Consider the following 23,346-nt stretch of genomic DNA (forward strand, 5'->3'; position numbering starts at 1 on the left):
CAAAAACTTAAGATAAAAACACTTTTCATCCTTTATATTTGTTAGGTTCTAAATGTTTAGAATAATTGGCAAATCGTGAATACAGACTTGTCTAGATATAGATCTTAGAATTTATAGGTATTGTTAGACAATACTTAATGTGATTCAAGTCAAGATTCAAGAACATACAAACTGCAAAAAAAAGATTTCATAATCTGTCTGGTTCAATCGATCGAAAGTCGTATTTGCAAAATTTTAATTAAACCCAAACAGCAGTTCAAGCCCATTAAGGATATGGGTTTCTAATCTACTTCTCCCAGTATATAAAGGAAACTCTAAGCACGTTTTTATAAAACTTTTCAGAGAGAGAAGAGTGTACCTCTTTTGTATTTAGGGTTTTGTTCCTAAAAAACTCTCTCATATCTTCTACCGGTGTTATTACTTGAAGAATCTCAAGATCCAGTATTGTAGAAGTTGTTGCCTTCTCTAGTCATCAAAGGTGCTGATGATCTAAACCTTCAAGGGTGGTCTTGGAGTCACAAACAGGAAAGTTTGTGTTGCTAAACCTTTGAGTGGGATCTCAAAGTCACAAATGTGGGTGTTTGTGTTTTGCAAAAGCCAAAGAAAGAAGGAGTCCGTGGTCTCGGAGCTTGCACGTGGTCGTGTTAGTAAATTTCTACTGGTGGGTAGCAATAAGATGTTAGTGGTCTAAGTCGGTAGCAATAGGATGTTAGTGATTTAAGTTACTATTGTAAAACTTCGATTCTTTCTAGTGGATTTGCTTTTTACCTTGAGAATAGTTAGGTTAAATACTCCCCAATTTTTTTACCGGTTTGGTTTTCTTGGGTTATTATATCGTTGTATTTTTATTTTTCGCTGCTATACATTGATATGATATATTTGTGTTAACCTAGATTTGTTAATTTGACTAAGTAATCACTTGGCTAATTACCTAGGTTAATCTAATTGTGGTTTTAAGGGGTCTAAAAACTCACAATATTTAAGGTAGTTTATAATTCCTTCTTAAATTTTAAAATTAAGCAATTTTTCCCTTAATATTTTGGAAAAGAGAAAATGTCATATTATTATTCTCTCAGTTGAATCATAATGAAAGCTTATGATTCTTAAAATATTATATTATGTAATGTCTAAAATAATCCCACTAAATTTTAACATCCCAAAAATTTTATTTACTTATTTTGAGTTTTAAATGGCAATAATTCTTGGAAAGTTAGAATGATGATATAAGATGTTTTATTTGTTATCTAAAGAACATTGATTTTCTAAATTTAAATTTTTAAAACTTATAATTTACCTAATGGAAAATTCGATGACACATGCCTTTTGTTATCTTTTATATATATATATATATATTTTCTTAGCAAAACTTAGTTGTTTATTGTTGGAAGATGATTATATTCATTATCATTCTTAGAAGATTTTAGAGTGGATATATTGACTTTAGCAAATAAGTACTAAAAAACTATTATAGTGAAATAGATTTTTATATGTTAAATAACTATCCTAACTTTGTAGTTGATCAAAATTCTTATACTAATGAGATTAACTTTTTATGACATAATTATCTAAATTCTTGAAATTAATGTCTCTTTTGATTAATTCAAATCTCTATATATTTTAAAAATCAACTAATTTATATCTTTGTTTTATGATACAAATAAAATTTAGAATCGATCTTAGTCACTATTTTTTTTTTTTTTTCACAGCAAGTATGAGCTTTGCACGGCTGCCTAACTAGTCATTAGGAAAAACATAAAGTATGCCGGGAAAATTGATGGTGTCGTCATTTTGATTTCTGTGTCGAGTGTGTCAGTTGCTTCAATATTCAATTCTGTGTCAAGGTATTTCTGTCTCTGTTTTCTAAATATCATGTACTTGGGAAATTACCTAATATTCTTCTTCAGTATATATCTATTTAGCTATCTCTGTCTGTGTGTTGGTTTTAATTTTTAATTTTTTTTTTTTATAATTTAATTTTCAACATCACGCTTTGTATATTTCAGGTACTAAGTGGTAAATTAGTGGGGAGATTACCTTATATTCTTCCTGGAAAAGAAATTCCAAATGGGTTTGAAAAGGCGAACATATGTGATAGTTCAGTTTTGGCATCTCCGAGTTTCCACAGATGCGATTATTCAGTGAACATACAATTGCCTCGGTCGGGGTTTGATGAGTTGCGGGCAATTCTTTTGTGCGTTGTTTTTGTACCCTGCGAGCATTTTAATCCATATAATAATCTGATTGAAATCAAATCAATTAAAGTGGATGGTATATGGTATCAACGCATTGCGTCAATTGAATCGCATCACCTTGCGCTGAGCTTGCACTATTTGAATTTCTTCGATCTGGAAACCCCTGGCTGGTCTATTCACTATTGATGAGAAGGGATTCCATGAAGTTGAGTTTATTTATGACAATTATCAAATTGTATTTAATCCTAAAATGTAGTGAATTAATCCTAAAATTTCACTATGTATGGTATTGCACATCCATAACAAAAAGTTAAGAAGAGTTTATATTTAAAATTTAGCAACTATCATTTTTTTTTTCTTTTATGGTAAAAGACTCAAATTTTTGCTGTTTTTTTTTTTTTTTTTTTTTTGGGTTAAGGAAAGGCTCCAGATGTGCATCCACTTTTTTTTTTTTTTGGTGGTGTTGTTCTTTTATTTATGACAATTATTAAGTTGTATTTAATCCTAAAATGTAGTGTGTTTTAATCCTAAAATTTAGCCATGTATTAAACATCCATAACAAAAAGTTTAAAAAAAAAAGCTTATATTTAAAATTTAGCAACTACCATTTTTTTTTCTTTTACGATAAAAGACTTGCCAACCCTCAATTTTCTTTTGGATTTTATCAATTAAGTATTGATAGGCATTAGCCTTTTGACGGGTAGTAAAAATTGGAGTCCCTAAATAAGTACTGATTTGAGTAGTAGTAGGAATATAAAAAATACTAGCAATCGATTCTTTAGTATGCCTGGCTGTATTTGGTGAAAACCAGAGGCATGATTTTTGTGTACTAATGATTTGGCCTAAGTAGGAACAAAAATTTTGTAGAATAGTTTTAAGATTTTGGCACTCCACAATCTTCGCCTTAGAAAAAAGAAATATATCATCAATGAAAAATAAATGCAAAATTTTAATTTGTCCCCTAAAAGTCACGGGGTGGATTTTTTTTGTCCTGAACCACCTCTTCCAAAAGAATGGATAATTGCTCCAAACACAAAATAAACAGATTAGAAGATAATGGATCTCCTTGACGCACCCCCCCATACTTGGGACAATATCCAATAGAGGAGATCCATTCTACAAAATGTGAAAACGAGTTGAGGAGATCATGTTCATAATAGGCTTAATCAAATTTGGAGGGACTTGGAGTTTCCTGTATGAACGACCATTCTAGTTGATCATAAGCTTTATCAAGATCTAGTTTGAGTGTCACATGACCCTTAGGCCCAGTCTTCCTTACCATTGTACGTATAATTTCCTAAACCAGTATAATATTGTCACTCGTCCTGCGACCTAGAACAAAACCTACTTGGCAAGGGTTGATGATTTCAATAATGTACGGCTTTAACCTCTGCAGGATGATTCTAGAGACCAATTTATGAAGAGTGATGCATAAACTAATCGGACGAAATTGTGTGATCATATCTGGATGATCCACTTTCGGGATAAGGACAAGATTTGTGATACCCCAATCTTCAGGAATAGCCTAGGTCTCAAAAATTTCTTGAATGACATGAATAATGCTCGGACCGAGTATGTTCTAGTTACATTGAAAGAAGATACTTCAGAAGCATTTTGTTATGTTGATTTGCAATTGTAAACTTAAAAGTTTATATATATATATATATATATATATATATAACACATAGGTGGGGGTAGGGCTAATGAGTCATAAGTGATGAGGCCCATAAATGGTTTTCTGTTTTGGGCTAGGCTAGACCCTAAATGGGTCCATAACGACATGGTGGCTCAGTTATTCCCACCCAACGCAAAAACATTATTATTAAAAATAAAATAAAATATTTGCAAAGTCTGAAAGTGAAAAGCTATTAAGCTAATATACATACAGGAATTCAATTTGAGAACTCGTGTGAAGTGGGTCTATTTTCAAAGCCCACCAATGCTTAGTGTTTGGTTTCCCTTTCCCTGTCTTGAACTTCAAATAAAATGCATTCAATTTTGTTCTTATGTCAAAATCCATTATCTAAAATTGTTCGCTTAACTTTTAACTTTGGAGTTCTTGCATCAGTGCTTTGCTCTTGCTTCTTTATTTACAAGAAATTTCCAACGTGTGTGCACATGTTTTTTTTTTAAAGAACTTCTCGAGCTCAAGTTACATCAAAATCGTATCATGTAGAAGTAAAATATTGAATTCTTATGAATTGCCTAGAATGTTTTTCAAAGACTTCAGTCATTTTTCTTCATTTTGCAATATCTCATCCATATCATTAAATCAATCCTGTTTTAAGACTTGTTATATCTCATCCATATTAGTCCTGCTTTGGGTCAATAAACTTTGCATTTAAGTGTGAGTTTGGATAGCAAACGCGGCAGGCTTTTGCATTTTTTCCTAGATTTCGTGTATTGTTTACAGGAATCACAAGTACGGAAATACGTAAATGTAACTTTAAAATTAAGTCTCACGGCACTATTCACATATTTAAAAATTATTTTGCTACAATGTTTGCAGCAATAAGTTTTCAGTTTTCAGCAATAAACGGTATCCAAACAGACCCTAAAGGAAATTTTACATTATTTAAGATGGAATTACAATTACTCTAAACTGTTTAGATTTTCAAATAAAGTCAATCACGTAGGTATGCAATATGTATTTGTAATCAACCTCCACCATGGATGCAGCATGCCGTGGGTAGAAGCATGAATGCCCCCGTCAGCAATCAAGCCAGCCTCTTTGTTGCACTAAAATCAAGCGAACAAGTTAATTTCAAATTTTCCATTATCATATTCATAAATCCTTATGAACGTATCAATATCAAAGTTTTAAAAACCGTAACAATCAAAGATACAAAAAACATAACTCATCAATATCATAGTTTTAAAAACTGGAACAATCAAAATACGAAAAAGGGTTCCTCATTTTTTTTACTGGTTTTGGCCATGTTACCGAACTGGTTTAGGATCCAGTTCCCAGTTGAACTGGCAGTCCGATCTGGTTTTAAAACGCGGGACTCATGTCTCCAAAAACAAGGTAACTTCAATTTTCCATTATCATTTGAGCTTTAAAAACAATAACGCATATACTCCCTCTATATACACACACACACACAAAAGGACAGTACGATATTCAGAATACCTTAAAGATTTACAAACCAGGAAAAGAAAAATCAAAGGGGATGAGAAAATGTAAGATGAGATACTGAACACAATGAATGGTTGAAGCACCTCACATGGAGAGAGTAGCTACAAGAATAGGAGCTACAAGCAGGTGCCAGAGGGGCAAAACCACAAAATAACCCTCAACAAGTTTTCTGGGCTGCAGAATCCAGAGCTTTGAGGTCATTAACAAAATCATCAGGAGCTTTATGATGCACTGAAGGATCTAGATACCGAATCAAAGAGTACAGGGATATCAAAGAGAATAGCAGGCACATCAAATTGAAGGTTAAATATGTATCCTGACTTCACTTTGACCAACATAGAATTCACTCAATTAGTCCTGGTAGTATTTTAACAGAGAAAGCATACCGTACTTATCAATAAAGATCTTTTTTTTTTTAATGAACTACTTATCAACAAGGAAAAGAAAAATGAACGGTTCTAGTATCGCACCACAGGTATCAATGCATTCTTCAGTCCTCATCATCCTCAGAACTTGCATATGCTAGGCCTAGTAAACTTTTAACAGGGTTTTCCATATTAGTATCTCCCTCTGCTTTATTCAATCTTGACAAAGGCCACTCTTTCTCCTCCCGGTCAGTCTCAGGCTGCTCTTTCTCCTGGTGAGACTCAGACTTAAGGCTTTTTAAAGCAGAATCATTTGAAGCAGGAGTTGACTGATTCCCATCAGATGGACTAGAAGTTCTCTTCCGTTTGGGTTTGATTTCCACGACCTTTTTCAATAAATATTGCTGTCTGCAATCCAGATAAAATACATATTTCAGAAACCCCAACAATAAAAAAAGGAAACTAAAAAGTGTCTAGTTTTATTTTTTTTTACTACAAAGTGCAAAGATTGTTCAAAATGCACACATTTTGTGTGTGCCTGTGTTGAGAGAGAGAGAGAGAGAGAGAGACCTGATTCCACTCTTGGGCTTGGGCTCAACTCGAAGTGGCAAGGGGACTGATGCAGGTGAAGAATCTGCTAAACTTGCAGCTTTGTGTCCATTGGTTAAGGAAGAAGAAAAACTAGAAACAACATTAGCATCAACATAGAACAAAATTTCAGCAGTCCCCAAGCAGTTCTCTCCATAGATGTTTTCATAATTCAACTTAACAGCATTTCACAAGTTTGCCATGTAAAATATAGCAAGCACTAGAGAGTTCATTCAACAAAGAGGCATAAACATACCATAGGTTTCAATTTAAATAGAATTAGTAAATTTACATAATGACCCGGCTTCTCATAAAGCATACAGTGGTCACAATGGTCAGAAGAATCTAACAATCAAGCATACATGTAAGGAAGCAATTAAGCCTGTGGTGACTAGTTGTCCAAGCCATTTAAAACAACTCCCTTAGCAGCCATAAAAACACATTATGAAGTTCGACATTTTTTAATGCTCGCACTACACAGAAGTAAGCAAGTCTTCTTCCTCTTTAACAGAATCATGGAACAACAGCCAAGTCAAGGGATAACCTACAGCAAGATTAAGTATAATGTTGGTTCCCAGTAAATCAAGGGAAAACTATGCATATGAGAACATTACAAAAGTTTCATTACGGACCAACAGTACTCTCCCTCTTTCAATCACACAAAAGGATATCTTAAACGCAGCAAATGCCCGTTTCTCAGTTCGACGTAGGAGGCGTTCTGCATCCTCCTCAGCTTCCATTTGCTCCTTGAGATAGAGTAGATCATCACTGTCCAAGGCTGCATACTCAAATAAAATGAAGTTGAAGAAACAAAAAGAAAGGATATCACACAGACAGAGACAAGGAAGGAGGATTGTTACCGCCTCGCCCATGAAGGTAGCCTCCACGCTCTCCTGCAACCTCTTGCATCTGCTTGCATCAACCGCCCGGTAGAGGAAGCCAAGATTCCTACCGAGGCATGTTATCAGAAAACTCCCCTCAAGGTTTTGCACAAAAGAGCAAAAGAACCTAAACTATATCACACCGGTATAGTATGTTGTTATTATTATTATTATTATCATAACGGCACGCAATGGGTCTCATAATATCCATCCCGTTACTAAGAGAGGAAGTACGATTTGAGGCATAGCTCATTGGCCGTGACAGCATAATATTATGTTTAGGACTAAATTTGGGAGTTCAAAACATAACAGAATTTGGGAGTTTACAAAAGAAAGAAAAGGAAATAAAATGTATAAATATTTGGCAATGTTTAAGCCCATTTTATATATTTTTATTATGGAGCAGGATCATATAGTTTAGTTTTGGGAGAAATGTATAGATGGAAATAATAAAGATGAAAGAGATCATGTAGTATCAACTATGATGAAGTCTAGAATAATGAGAGTGTAAACTGTAAAGGGAAGCAAATTGTTCACAGAGAAGGAGAAAGAGAAAGTGAGGCAGTACGCTAACCTTGGCAACCATGCGTTGGAAAGTGGTGTCTTCATCATCTATCTTCTCCTTTCCTTTCCCCCATTTCTTATCTGTTCAATCAAATCCAATTTTTTTTTTCTTTTTCACTATACTAAATATTACAAAATGATTTTCAATGAAGATAGAAAGAAAGAAAGAGAGAAACCTTTAGGGTCGGTAAGATTGGTGTATTCGCGGACCTCTCTTCCTGCCATCTTTTCTTTTTTCAATACCCTTTGCTCTCCAATTACTCTCTTTATCCCCTTTAGGCTGTGGATTAGCTAGTTATACAAAAACAAAGCAAATAAGTTCGAAAATTCGGATTGTGTTTTCTTTGGTTTCTCAGTTTTATGAGTTTGTGATTGTGTCTGGGTTTGTGGATTCTTCCACAAATCAGAATTTGGGGATTTTTTTTTACAATATTACTTCGCTACCCTTCTTCTCTTCTGTTCTACCCTAATTTTATTTTATTTTATGCTTTTTGTATTTTTACTAGTTTTGGTGGCATGTGCAAGTCACATGCTGCCCCCGAGTAAGAAATTTAAAATAGAACTTCCATTTAAAAAATTGTGAAACAATGTACCATAAAATGTATATCATACAATGCTAATCTCATTTATACACGAATTTTGATTATACAAAAACTTAGAGAATCTATTTAATATAAGAATATTTATTTTACTGTTATAGTTTCTTAGAACCTATTTGTTAAAAGCAACATTCACTCACTAAAAAAATTCTAAAAATGATAACAAATGTCATTATCTTCCAATAATAAATAACTAAGTTTTGTTAAGACATTATCACAATAGTTAGATTTTCAAAATGAATGACTCCATATGCAGCAATTGAAGCTCTTCATCAAACATTTTGGCTTATAAGCTCTCCTGAATCAGCTCGCATAATTAGCACAAGACCAAAAGTTAATGTTAGTCCCCAACTTTCTAGAAAACCACATGAAAATAAGCTTTAACTAACCCCTTAAAAGAGCTCTTAGTAAATAGAAGAACACAAACTATATAATTTTCCCTAGTTATTGCAAGCAAAAAAATAAAAAATAAAAATCTACAGCAATTTACCATTTGAAACAATCATATCATTGGTTTTTTTTTTCTTTTTTCTTTTCATTTTAACCCACTTAGACCAGCTTGACAACCAAAAGTGAAATATATACATAAGGTATTTTCAAATTTGCAAAGTCAATTACAGTTTATGGAAGCAGTTTTCTATCACCATAAAAATAACTTAAAAAGATAGACAAAAATGAGATCGCACATGGATAGGAGACAATATTATAGCAAAAACAAAATTGAAAAAGGTATAATCCTCCAAGAACTTGCCTAGATGTTGTTAGTATAGAATTAAGCTATATTTGTTTACAAAAGCTCTTAGTAATTTTCACATTATTGGCAAAGCATATTAGTTTATGAAGACAATCTAATATTTATAAAAGCCAAAAAATGATTATGTAAAAATGAAATGAATATTTATTACATCCACATGGGGTAGAAACGCACTGGTATTTTCTATCCTCTTTTCCCCTTTTATCAATCCCGTGTGTTGTCATCCTCCTCTTGCCCTCTTTCTGTCTCCCTCACCATCTTTTTGCACAACCAGAGTTTTTCACCAAAATGGTGAGTCTCTACCCAACACAATAAAACCTCGTTAAATGGTATTGTATTTTGTTAAGTTAATTGGTGCGTTTTAGCTCACCAAAATATGGGCAATCGAGCTATCTTCTCATATACAATTTTAAACATAAAAATAAACAAATAAAAGTACACAACAAAGAACTATTCATGCCAAGCTAATTATTGCGGCAATCACCAAAGGTGATGCTCCAATCTTCAGCAACATTGATGGAGGCAAAATTCAAAACCAAAGCTACTCTAGCCCCTACCTGCTACTGAGTGTGAACAGGAACAACCTCTTCATCCCTTCCAACCAAGAAATTTTACATCAAGGCCAACCAGTACATCCCAAGCACCACACTATCTCCACACCTTGAGAAATTAGCGAGAAGTAGCCCCTCTGTATTCTAATACCTTACTTCTCAGTTCTCACCTAATCATTAGCAATAATAATGTAAACTCGACCTCAAGGTAAACAAAGAGACATAAATAACAAACTGAAACAATCTTTTGTTTTTTTCCTTTTTCTTTAAAGTATCTTCAAAGTTCTTGTTGAAAGAGCTGCCTTCACATTTGGTCCAGTGGTACGCGGTAAGACCAAAATATCAATAATATATATATATATATATATAAACAAAATAAGGTTAAAAATATATTGATATTACAATCAAAGATTGACTCATTAGAAGCATAAAAAAGAAAACAACCTTGGAATAAGAATATACTCTCAAGCGTGTGTTTGGATGAAGAAACGGTTAAATACAAAAAATCAGTTAGTTAAAGAGTTTCTCTATCACATACCATTTTAAGCTTACAATCAAATAGCATATAGAACCAATAAAAGTAGCACATGTTATTTCATAAGTAATCAAGAAAGAGCTGCAACAGTAAAGAACCAAAAACAATGGAATTCCATTGAGTCGAACATGTAGCGTATCTCATTAAAGTATAAAGGATGAAATAATATTAGAAGAGTTAATGAAGCAAAAATTATCACATTGCATTCTTATATGAGCAAATGTCACTGTATTTATTTATTTAATTTTAGAGGTGAAAATAAATGATACGAGACTAGTGCCTGAAAATAGACACAAAGAATTACAAATGGAAAAATGTGGATCAACTAAATACAAAAGAGCAGTCATAAAGAGAAGAGAACTAATGAAAGATGTTTGCTTGGTTGCAACTAAGTGTTGGAAGTGCATAGATTTCTTTCCCTCCATATATATAAATAAATAAATATATATATATATATATATACACACATACGTAAATGTATACATACATATACCTACATACATACAAGTATGTACATACTTACGTTTACATACATATATGTATATACATACGTACATATATGTATATATACATACGTAGATGTGTATACATACATACGTATATACATACATGTGTATACATACATGCAAAGACAGAACTAGGACTTGGAGTTAAGGGAGGAGAAGTATAAACAAAAAAAATTTTGAAACTCTAAATAAACATTCATTTAATAAACCACCAACAAAGAAAAATACACAAAATTATTGTTTTTTAAGATATTACAATGCAATTATTTATGAAAATGGAACTCGCCGTCTTTTTAAATCTTCGAAATCATCTATGATTGAATCCGAACTAGTTGTGGCAGCAAATAAAATATAATTTGAAATTATTATGTTATTATATGGTTAATAATGTACAACCATTACACAAAATAGACAAATACTATGCACACAAACATTCATCAACTAACCAATAAATTTCAAAGTTACAAATAATCTCTTTAATTATTTATCCAACTTTAATGTTTTAAAAGACACTAACTAAAAGACAAAAACACTAAAGACAAAACTAAAAATATATATCACAAAACATCACAACCTATTCACTATTGCTAAAGACAAAACTACAAAAAAAAAAAAAAAAAAAAAAATACAAAACATCAAATGCAATAAGTGTTGACTGTTGCGTGTGGTGTTGTGTTTGTCACTTGTCAGATGCAACTTTTTCATTTATAAAAGCATGCTAAAGACAAGTCTTGGATAAGATTTTTACCCATTTTTTATCTCTTTCTCTTAAGTATATTCTGTATTTGAGTCTCAGTCTCTTAGGTCTCTTCGTCCTAGCCCCAAGCTCCCAGCCCCAGTGTCCCTGACTACCACTGGCTTTGCTTCTTCAATTCATCTGCCGCTGGCTAGCTGCCGAATTCCTCATTGTGTTTAGCTGTAAGTTAGGTTTTCCTTTTTTCTTTTTCTTTTTTTCTTTTTTTTGTTGAATGGCTTAGAAGTCCCCTTCTTCTTTTTTTTAATTCCAAATAGCAATCAATGATCAAGCAATGAATAGCCCGGAACCATTATCCTCGTCCAATAATACGGAATTAAGGGTCGGTTACAAACGAAAAACATTGGGATAAATTTGCCATCATTAAGCATTAATTAGTCCAATTGCAGTATAAAGGTATACAGAGTATTAACTCGACATGAAGGTATAAAAGGCTAAGAAAGACAGGTAAAAGAACACGATCACACAGTTGTTCTACAAATTACAGATTTTTCTAGAGAGTTTAAGCTAACTTAAGTATCGGAGGGTCCTTAGCCGGCCCCAAACCGGTGCCTTTATCCATTGAGTGCTACCTGTGATACAGGATTCCAAGTCGTCCATCTTACTAACGAGGAACATACTGACGAGGCGAATTCTTGCTTTATCAATTTGGCGTCATTTGTGGGAAAGCGACTTTAAGCCATTGGATTCTCTATTAACTAAGTTCCTCAAAACCGATGGACTCAGCTATGACCACACCGCCAGATCCGGTGGTAATGGCCCAATAGATTCAAGCACTCACAGCTAACGTGCAAGAATTGATGAAACAAAATGAAGAATTGAAGCAGAAGGCGCGCCCTGAGACTCCGACTATGTCTTAGTCTTGACGTAATCGCAATGACAACAATGACAAAGCCCAGAGTCCAAAGAATAGCAGAAGGGAGACTTCAGAACATACCGCGCAGTCAACTCGTGGTAGTGACCAAATGATGAAGAACATGAGAAAGGAGTTAGACGAGGTTAAAAATGCCATGAAGGGGAAGACAACAATAAACTTAGATGGCATAATCAAGAGGACCGACTCACCTTTCATAGCCAGTGTACTAGAATGCCCTTTGCCTTCCAAATTTCGTCTTCCTCAACTGGAGGTTTACAACGACACCAAGGATCCCCTGGACCATATAGGGGTGTTCAAAACAATTTTAAGCCTCCAACAGACCCCAGATGAAGTTATTTGTAGAACATTCCCAGCAACCCTTAGGAGAGCATCAAGGTTATGGCTCAGTAAATTACCTGTGGCGTTCATTGCAAATTTTGATCAGCTGAGTGACTCCTTCGTCAGTCACTTCATTGGGGGCCAACGCCATAAGAGACCCACCTCCTATCTGCTAACTGTGAAGCAGCAGGAAGGAGAAACCTTGAGAGAATATGCGAAGCGTTTCAACAAAGCAGTTCTGGAAATTGACGAAGTAGATGATTAGGTGATAATGATGACCTTCTAGGCTGGGTTGAACAATTCTGACCTCGTTTTCTCTCTGGGGAAGACTCCTCTAACTTCAATGACGGACCTATTGTTTAAAGCACAAAAATATATAAATGGGGAAGATGCACTGACTACAAAGGGACTGATGGGTAAGCGAAAGAAGGAAGAAAACGTTGAGTCCCAAGGCAAGAAAAGGGATCGCAAAGATAATCTCACAGAAGCTAAGACCAGCAAAAGTGGTCTGGAGACATCATCAAAGAAAAAGTTGAATTTTACTCATTTATTGATACCCGTGGACAAGATTCTCATGCAGATAAAGGACAACCCCACATTGAAATGGCCTAAATCATTGAGCTCGTCCTCAAAATGGAGAGATACGAAGAAGTACTACCACTTCCATAAGGACCATGGTCATTATACTAACAAGTGCCAAGATTTGAAAGAACAAATAGAGGAGTTGATCTAGAGGGGAAAACTTCAAAAGTTTGTTAAGAAAGATTATCAAGCCCGCCAGCGGACAGAGGAGAAGTCTATTAACGACCATAAGGAAGAAGATCGGGACAATCTCAAGCCAATCGTGGGAGAGATAAAGACAATCACCGGAGGACCGGTCGTTGAGGGATCATATAAGTCCCTAAGAAAGTTAGTCCAAATGCAAGTAAACATTGTTCATATCAAACACCCAATAGCAAAACATCATCGTACTGGGAATTACGACATTGTTTTCTTCGAGCGAGATGTGAAGGGGATCAAGTAGCCACACAATGACCCCCTTGTCATTATGCTAACCATTGAAGGGTACAACACTCGAAGAGTGCTGGTGGATAGTGGAAGCTCAGCAGATGTAATGTACATAACGACTTTCCAACAGATGAAGTTGGATCCAAAACACCTTAGACCCTTCGGATCCCCGTTGGTCGGTTTCAGTGGAGACTGTGTTTATCCAAAAGGTATCATTTCATTGTAGATTATAACAAGGACTTACCTCGCTCAGGTGACGAGGATGGTAGACTTTTTGGTCATCGATTGCCCTTTGTCTTATAATGTGATTCTTGGACGACCAACCCTTAATCGCCTTAAGGCTGCAACTTCCACATACTGCTTGAAAGTAAAATTCCCGACCACCTATGGGATTGGGGAAATCAATGGAGACCAACTTTTAGCTAGGGAATGTTACCAAGCAGTTCTGGCGTCTAGAGAAAATCACACTTGGATGGTAGAGGAGGAACCACCCAAGCCCATGGAGGAAGTGGAAAACATCGAGCTAGTGAAAGGAGACCTATCCAAAACCACTAAGGTAGGAAAAGAGCTCCAACAATCCTTGAAAGACGAGATAGTGAAGTTTTTGAAAAAGAACTTAGATGTCTTTGCTTGGAGCCATGAAGATATGCTAGGAATTGACGGACAAGTAACAAAGCACAGTCTCAATGTTGACCCAACAAAGAAGCCCGTCTAATAGAAGAACGAGTATTCGCTCCAGAGCGGAATAAAGTAGTTATGGAAGAGGTGGAAAAGCTTTTAGCTATTGGATTCATTCAAGAAATCTATTATCCCAAATGGGTTGCCAATGTTATCATGGTAAAAAAGTCCAACAGAAAATGGAGAATGTGTGTGGATTTCATCGACTTAAACAATGCATGCCCCAAAGACAGTATTCCCCTTCCTAGAATTGACTAGCTCATTAATTCGATAGCTAGTCATGAACTACTAACCTTCATGGATGCTTTTTCAGGTTATAACCGGATCCTAATGAAGAAAGAAGATTAGGAGAACACTGTGTTCATCACTAGACAAAGCCTATATTGCTATAAAGTCATGCCATTCAGATTGAAGAACGTAGGTGCCACCTACCAAAAATTGGTAAACCAGATGTTTACCAAGCAAATAGACAGGAATATGGAGGTCTATATGGATGATATGCTTGAAAAAAGCAAGGAAGCCAAAACCCACCTTGAAGACCTTTAAGAGATGTTCGATACTTTGAGAAGGTATAAAATGAAACTCAACCCTGTGAAGTGTGTTTTTGGGGTCTCATCAAGAAAATTCCTAGGCTTTATGTTATCTCAGCAAGGAATTAAGGCAAATCCAGAGAAGATTAGAGCCATACTTGACATGACTTCTCCCAAGACTGTCGAGGAAGTGTAAAGGCTGACAGGGCAGGTGGCAACATTAAACAGGTTTGCCTCGAAAGCCACTGACAAGTGCCTCCCCTTCTTTAAAACTCTTAAGTAGGCTTTTCATTGGACGAACGAGTGCGAGCCAGCCTTTCAGAACCTTAAGGAGTATTTGGCCAAGCCCCCATTACTGAGCCTGTTAGTAGAAGGAGAAGATCTGTTTTTGTACCTAACTGTATCATAAACAGCTGTCAGTTCAGCATTGATCCGTGAAGAATCCAAGATACAAAGGCCCGTGAATTACATAAGTCAAGATTTCCAAGGGATCAAAGCGAAGTACCCAAGCATGGAGAAGATGGCCTTCTCATTAATTGTGGCTTCAAGGAAACTTTGTCCATACTTCCAAGCCCATGCCATCATGGTTATGACGGATCAACCAATCCGAAAAGCTATGAGCAAACTAGATGCTACAAGTCACATGGTCCAATGAGCTGTTGAGCTAAGCCAGTTTGATATTGAGTACAAGCCAAGAATAGCAATCAAAGCTCAAGCTTTGATGGATTTTATTGCAGAATTCACTCTTCTAGACCTTGATTGGTAAGCAGAGTGTTGGACGATTTGCACAAATGGCTCATCTGTTGCAGGGCTCGGAGGCATCGGTATCATTATGACATCACCCAAGAAGGACGTCCTTAAGTATGGGGTTCAACTCCAGTTTCCAACAATAAAAAACGAGGCAGAGTATGAAGCATTCCTTGCTAGCCTAAGAATTGCAAGAGCATTGGGGATTAAGAATTTGAGATTGAGGATTGATTTTAAGTTGATTGTTGGGCAAATAACCAACGAATTGGAAGTAAAGGAAGAGAGAATGAAGAGATACCTCAAGCTGATAACTCAACTCATTGACAAATTTAATGACGTCAAGTTTGAGCAAATCCCAAGGGAAAACAACTTAGCTGCTGACGAGATCGCTAAACTTGCGCCAATTAAAGATGCTGATACACATCATGAAAGCACAAGACAAAGGGAAACTATGAAATATCTAAGAGAAAACTGCTACCACCGCATTGAATGCTTTGTAGCTAACTCTCTGGCCGCATTAATGTGGAAGTGATACCTGAACAGTAATTTTAAGCCTTACAGCTACTTCCAAAGACTTCAGGAAGGTGCTGATGGGACAGGAATCAATGCCAGAAACCTAGTCTGCACGTGGAGGGTGGAGATAAAAGAATGAAGATAGTATAAAAGAGAAAGAATACCCTGAGGAATGAAGATCGGAAAATTAAGAAAAAAACACTATAGCAACAAGAACTAGACTTGTAATCAAATTCAAAAGAATTATATACAAGAACTAACCTTCTCGGATTGAGCCGAGAACGATTTTCTTTGGATCAAACCAGTTTACTTTTGTTTTCTTGTCGTCTGGATCCACTATAATTGTTATCTAATTCATTAAAGCCTAGTTTTCTAACTTACTCTTAACAAATTCATTGTATTAGGCTCTTTGAACCTAAATCCTTTGGACTCTTAGGCTTAGAACTCAAATTGGGTCCCTACACTATCATTATTTGTATTTTTGTTTTAAGGAAAACTTTTTTTTTTTTTTTGAGAAAATGTTTTTAAGGAAAACTAATTGACAATAACTCAAAGGAAATTAGGGAAAAGGTAAAGAAGGGGTTGATATAATGAAAAAGTGGGGGAAAAAATCAAATTTTATGAGCCCAAAATAAGAAGCTCGAAAATTTTCATATAGACTTTTTTACTATATATAGTAAAGTTACCAAAAATAGGAAAAACAAAGGCTTTTTGTTTCTTTATATTAAATTATTAGAAGAAATTGATTTACGTTTAAATATTAGAAGAAGTTAATTGTAATATATTAATAATTGAATAGCTGGAAGGAATAAGTGTCAATCATTGTGCATTTAATAATTAATGGTCATAAATAAGAATCAAAACATTAACATAAATGTCGTAGTAAAGAAATGCATTTATTTACAACAACATCTTTAGTGCGTTGATCACTCCACAGGTATAAGTGTTTGTGGAGTGTGGGAGACAAGGATCAGGGTTCAAGTCTCCAAGAGGGAGCTTCACACATATATACACTTAGATTAGACTAGAGTAAAAATTTTATCTTGTATAAAACAAAAATGTATTTACTTAATTCAAAATCTTAAACATGTATAAATAATTTTATGATACGTCATGCATCCCCAGTTTTGGAATCCAATTATTATATTATATTATAGACAGGTAGATATTATAGATAAATTGTGGATGTTAAACAATCTAAGACCTTTCAAATTATCGAATAAACATGGACTTGGTTCCTTAAATTAGAAGTGTCAACCTCCTCAAAAAGAAACCACAACCCCCCCCCCCCCCCCCCCCCCCCCTCTCGAATATACATGGACTTGGTTCCTTAAATTAGAAGTGTCAACCTCCTCAAAAAGAAAAGAAACCCCTCCAAATATCATCCTAGCTATAAGCCTATAACTTGCAGCTGCCAATCATAAACTTAAACATTGCAATGAGTTTGATACCAACACTGCCAACAGAAAAGTGAAGGATTTAAAACAGATATGAACAAAAAACGAAATATAGGAGAACAGGAAAGAAATAATTTTTTTTTTTATCCAACGTATTTGGTAACTGGTAAGAATTATAGGAAATAGAGAAGAGGAATGATAGTCTTTCCTTCGGTAGGAAAAAAAAAAAAAAATGGGAGCAACGAAATAGTGGTTTTTGGCAATTTATTATCATCTTCTTATTATATAAGAAGCCAGTTTCTTAACATTATTATTTTTTTAAAGAAGAGACACAGAATTTTTGCTTATTTTATCATTTTTAAGAGAAACGTTTAAGATTCAATTTCCTCGACCTAACTATCAATTAAAAACTTAAAAAATATTTTTCAAAAAAATAGTATAATGGCAGTTGTGCCTTCCCATGTTGTCCTCACTTTTTTCCTCAATTAAAAGGAAGTAAATTTTATGGAAAAAAAAAAGAGAAAACATCCCTATCTCATTTTAATTATTTATTTTTCTCCCTTTTCTCACCAACCAAATATGAAAAATTTTCTCTCCCATTTTTTCCGTCCTTCCTAAAATCATTTTAATTAAATGCACACTTATTAATTTGATTAATCTCTGAAAAGTATGTTGAACTTGAACACGCTAACGTTAACTTGGGACTCTTCTGGTAAATGCAACCATCATGACCTCATTGATCCTGCTCTATAATTATTATTTTTATCATTTCAGGGATGAACCCTTCAACTTCAACTACCGTTTCTATTAAAAAATACACATAACCTATAACTAAATTCGATGACTTATAAGGATTCCCATCATTTCTTTCAGTTCGAAACAAGACAAAACAAAAAAGGAATGCTTATGTAACAGATAGTACTTGAGACTTTACAGTTAAAATTAGAAACCACAATAAAAAACTACTAGTATAGCAGCAAGTATTTCTCCATTTATTGTGGTTGGTGCATATCGTCCCACCACGTTGGTGACATATTTCTTACTAAGGTCCCTGCGCCTAATGATGGTCCTTGGACAATTTATTCTCTCACCCATTAGAAAATGACGGTCTAACGTTGTATAGTCCATTACTAGCCAGCAAAACCAAGTAGTCAAAGTCAAAGATACCAAACCTTAGATCCAAATACTACTCCACAATAATTCTAGAATTCTAGTTCAGTGGTTGATTTTCATTTTCCTGTGTCTTTTCCAAATTTCAGTGACTGTCCCTCTTTCAACATTGCTCAAAGCCACAAACTTTATATAGCAATGTTTTAGGATAGAGCTCTGTCAAGATGTACCTCATAAAATTTGAAGAGAAATGTTAACAAGTATCGTATAATATTTGTTAAGGTTGATTAATGTGAGTTCTATAATTTATTTTAATATTTTTGTCTCTCTATAAAATTGGTCTCACATCTTATAAAAAAAATTAAAAAAAAATTAAAAAAAAAACTACAAAAAAAACAAAACACTGCATAAAAAAATAAAAATAAAACTCAAAAAATTGTAACACAACCCAAATTTTAATCCATCCAGACCCGAAAACTATATGTACAAGTTGAATTCAAGTTTATTTGCCATATCATAAATATACTAAAATTTTAATAAATTACCCATCTCCACCACATAATAATCTGTATTTTTCAAAATTCTACGCTTTCTTTCTCTAATCCTCAAGTCCTAGCCTACTTCCCTTCAAAAAAAAAAAAAAAAAAAAAAAAGTCCTAGCATACTTTTCTAAGTTCACCTCCTCTTGCATGGCTTCACTTTCTCTGCCCTCATTACTTTTCCCAATGATTATTCTTCACCTTCTTTTGTTGATGTAACCTTTATATTTTCTCTTTATTCAAATTTCTTAACATGTTGTGTCGTCTTACGTACGTATATGGATTTTGTTAATTATGTTTGTCATTTCATTTTCCTTACAATAAAGTGAGGAGGAGAATTTCAACTTAAATTCTTTTTGACGAGAGAATTGGATGATACCAGAATCAAAAAAAAGAATTGGATGATACCAGTAATATATAATGCCATTCGAGCATGAGTTAAACAAAATATTTAAAAATTTATAATAAAAAAAGTCAAAAATTGAGTACCAATAATCATTTGATCTAAAATAATACTACTTAAGGTAAAATATTGGTTTCATTCTTAAAATTTACATGGATTTCACTTTTTTTTCACGTTCACAAATTTTAAAATTTCGATATTCATTTCTAAACTTTTTAAGAAATTTTCTTTTTCAGTTTAGAGAAGGAAAAAAAAAAAAACCTTATTTTTACTAGTTTAGAGATGAAAAGAGTTTTTTTTTTTTTTTTTTTAAGTTCAAAAACAAAAATAGAACATTGTTATCAGTAACTTTTTTTGTGTGCTAAAAATAGACCATTGTTAATAGATCAATGACAAAAAAACTAGATTGATAAAACTTTAGAGACTATATAAAACATTATTTTCATACTAATAACGCAATGAAAACAAAAAATTGTGGAGGAAAGCTATCGAGGCCATTGGCACAGATTTTTAGAGATGGCGGAAAAACGGTGTTTTGATTCGTTTAAAACCCAGAAAGAGTTTCGGAGAGTTTTCATCGATATTGAGGACTCAAAAAAGAAATTGAAGACATGGGCTGTTGAGGAAGTGGAAGTGGAAGTGGCGATTGTGCAAAACCCTTTTTGGCTTTTTGCAGCTTTTGCTCTAATTTTGGCTTCCAAAGAAGGGCAAAACTGGACACAAAGAAAGGAAGATCAAAGATGGTACCAACTTTGTTGAAATTTAGGGTAAAGTTTTCACATTTGGACAGAAACTGCAGTTTTGACCAATTCAAAGGAATTTCCCAATAGAGAAATAATAATTATTGGCTGGTAGGAAAAGGCCAACATTAATTGCTTAATTAAAAGACCCTTAATCCCTACAATGAATCCTATTGGGTAGATATTGTTGCCTCCTACTGAAGCAAGCATCTTCTAATTAATAATCTGGCAGTGGGTTTTGTAATTTTGTATTCAAAAAACTGCTTAACGAAACAGGAACAAAATGGCTGTTGAAAACCTGTTAAGTAAATAAATATTCAAAGGAAGAGTTTTTAATCGAATTTTGACCACAAGGACCAGTCAAATGGTACACAGAAAACACAAAGGGGGCATTATATGATTAAATTATTAAATACTGGGTCCGGTGTGAAAAGACTTTAAAGAGAGATTCTGCTTAAAAGAGAGAAGTGGCTTTGAGCTTTGACCAGCAACAGTGAGTAAGACTTTGTTTGGCCCCCTGAACCGCAAAGCAAACGGCACTATGGAGTGTTGACGACTTGACGCTACCAAATTGAATCACATTTTAGTAATACTAGGAAACAAAGATAAAATGATGTAATCTTAACACCGTAACTGTAATTTTATCATACAGATAAGAGTCATAGAGAGGGTCAGAGAGAGCATGAGAAAATTGCGTGCCTTCTTTTACGGGCCATGTCCCTTTGGTCTTCGGACCCTTCTTTTTTTTGTTTTTGTTTTTTATTAAATGCTAAAAAAAAAAAAACCAAAAGCATAATAAATAATTGAGAGGAAGCTAGAGAAAGAGAGAGAGAGAGAGAGGAGCAAAGAGACACAAACATATTCTTTCTTTATAAAAATAAAAAATAAATTTTGATGATACTCATCTCTTTCTTCTGTTTCTCTCTAGAAATGGTGATAAAGTCATCTTACCATATCTCTCTTTAACCCCAAAACCAAAAATGATAAAATTTTTATAGATAGTCCCTCTCTGTCCCTACTCGCCGACTACCATAAGAAGAAGATTTATCATTTTTATCATTTATCCCCCACACACAAAAGCATAGAGAGAGAGAGAGAGAGAGAGAGAGAGAGAGAGAGAGAGGGATATTTAGATCCACAGAAACAAAGGGTGTGTGTTTGTGTTTGTGTCTGTGTTTGTGGGTGTGTCTTTGGCTTGGTATGATGGATAAAAGCTGTCAATCCTCTGCAGACTCTACAACAACAACAACAAGTAGTAGCAGTACTACAACTAATACTAATACAAACCAATACCTCAAACACCTCAACAAGCTTTCTCACAAGATCTCCAAACCCATCATCAAAAAACCCCCTTTTGATCAAACCCCAAATCAAAACCTTAATCCAATTCCCAATCCTAATCCAAATCCCCAACAATCACAGCCACCACAGATTCAACAACAGCAGCAACAACAAGCGCAGCAACAACAACAGCAGCAGCAGCAGCAGCAACAGCAACAGCAACAACAGCAGCATCAACCACCAGTCTACAATATCAACAAGAACGACTTCAGGGACGTGGTTCAGAAACTCACGGGCTCACCGGCACACGAGCGCTTCTCAACTCCGCCGCCTATTCATGCGCCAAAGCCACCGAGCTCTCGCCTCCAGCGTATTCGACCCCCGCCCCTGGCGCAACTTAGCAATCGCCCACCTCCTTTGCTAAACAACGCTGCCTCCGCCGCTGTGGTCCCCATTCCCAACAATAACAACGGCGTTACGAATTCCGGTGTCCACGTCAGCCACCTCCACCACCACAACAACAACTACGGACGCCCAGTAACGCCGTTATCGCCTCTGCCGCCATTCCCGACGGTGCACGCGACGGCGGAATCGCCCATCTCGGCTTACATGCGGTACCTCCAGAACCCAATCCCCGGCGTCGATTCGAACCCTAAGCAATTCTCGGGATTCTCACCCTTGGCACCTCGATTCTCGCCACGCTGGAACACCGTAACTCCGCCGCAACCGCAGCTTCAGCATCAGTTTCCACCGCCGCCGCCGCAGCCGCAGCAACATCAGGGGATGCTTCCTCCTCCGCCTCCGGCGACGATGGCTTCACAGTCACAGTCACAGTTTCTGATGCCAACTTCACCGCTTCCATTCGGGTGCTTGAATTCACCGAGGTCACCGTACCCTTTGCTCTCCCCAAGTCTGCTCTTTTCGCCTTCGTCTGGCCAATTAGGGTTTCCACAGCTTCCTCTTTCGCCTACAGTGCCATTACCAAGCCCTAGATGGAGAGCTCTCTGACTCAGGTAGGTATTTCCTTTACAAAACAAAAAAACGGTGTCGTTTCAGGCTCAAAAAAAAAAAAAAAAAGTTCTTTTTATACAAGGTAGTGGGGGTGTTTGGTGACAGATTATTCAATTACTGGTGTTTGGATAAGGAAAAAAAAAAAATTTTGTCCACGCTGGTTAATTTTAAAGGGTCTCTTTTGTGTAAATTGGTTAAGAAAGACATGTGAAAAAGGAAAGTTCTAGTTTTGTTCTTTACCTTTTTTATTTTTTGTTGGATAATTTTGGCGAGGGAGCCTTAAAAAAGTTAGGGAAATTATAGAATTATTATGGTTGGATTTTGTTGTTGTAATCAGGTTGTTATTACTTGTGAAAATTGTTTATGAACTCAAATTTCTGTTTTTTTTTTTTTTTTTTTTTTTTTTTAAGATTTTGATAAGTTAGTTTCTATGCATGTCTGGATTAATTCTGTTTGGTAATTTGGTTAACCGTCAGCAATGTTATATGAGCTATATTTTGACTCCTTCAAAGTGTGAGCAAGATTTGGCTTTAGGAATTGGGTGCCAAGCTAAAAATAGCAACCTGTTTTAGCTCTTTGGGTTTACTATATATGACCATACTTCCTCATGTTGACTATTTGTGTGTTGCCAGGGCCTTGTAGCCAATTGGCACTTCCTGAAATCAACAAAGACGATGTCCAGTTCGAAACTTCGAATCAAGTACCCCCTCCCCCAACTATCGAAAAAGTAAAATAAAAACCTATGTTGTGTTGATGGTAGTGGCTA

At 35.1% G+C, this 23,346-nt stretch overlaps 2 protein-coding genes across 4 annotated transcripts; one reads left to right on the plus strand and one right to left on the minus strand.

The window, feature by feature from the left end:
- Positions 1 to 4,731: 4,731 nt before the first annotated feature.
- LOC126709433 (uncharacterized) lies at positions 4,732 to 8,161 on the minus strand. 3 transcript variants are annotated; one of them, XM_050409677.1, is made up of 7 exons: positions 7,906 to 8,161; positions 7,740 to 7,810; positions 7,145 to 7,193; positions 6,955 to 7,062; positions 6,267 to 6,348; positions 5,802 to 6,104; positions 4,732 to 4,931 (listed from the first exon to the last, which is right to left on the minus strand). In XM_050409677.1, exons 1-6 carry the CDS (start codon positions 7,952 to 7,954, stop codon positions 5,822 to 5,824), a joined length of 642 nt encoding a protein of 213 aa, XP_050265634.1. In that variant the 5' UTR covers positions 7,955 to 8,161; the 3' UTR covers positions 4,732 to 4,931; positions 5,802 to 5,821. The 3 variants fall into 3 exon arrangements, with proteins under 3 accessions (XP_050265634.1, XP_050265633.1, XP_050265635.1); XM_050409676.1 differs by lacking the exon at positions 4,732 to 4,931 and having other exon boundaries at positions 5,600 to 6,104; positions 7,906 to 8,160; XM_050409678.1 differs by lacking the exon at positions 4,732 to 4,931 and having other exon boundaries at positions 5,600 to 6,104; positions 7,145 to 7,232; positions 7,906 to 8,159.
- Positions 8,162 to 21,143: 12,982 nt separating this feature from the next.
- On the plus strand, positions 21,144 to 22,954 carry LOC126708762 (VQ motif-containing protein 9). Its single transcript, XM_050408694.1, has one exon. The coding sequence runs from the start codon at positions 21,489 to 21,491 to the stop codon at positions 22,575 to 22,577; it is 1,089 nt and encodes a 362-aa protein (XP_050264651.1). The 5' UTR covers positions 21,144 to 21,488; the 3' UTR covers positions 22,578 to 22,954.
- The last annotated feature ends 392 nt before the right edge of the window (positions 22,955 to 23,346 follow it).

The sequence above is a fragment of the Quercus robur genome, chromosome 12, assembly GCF_932294415.1.
Source record: "Quercus robur chromosome 12, dhQueRobu3.1, whole genome shotgun sequence".
In the NCBI taxonomy this organism is placed as follows: domain Eukaryota; kingdom Viridiplantae; phylum Streptophyta; class Magnoliopsida; order Fagales; family Fagaceae; genus Quercus; species Quercus robur.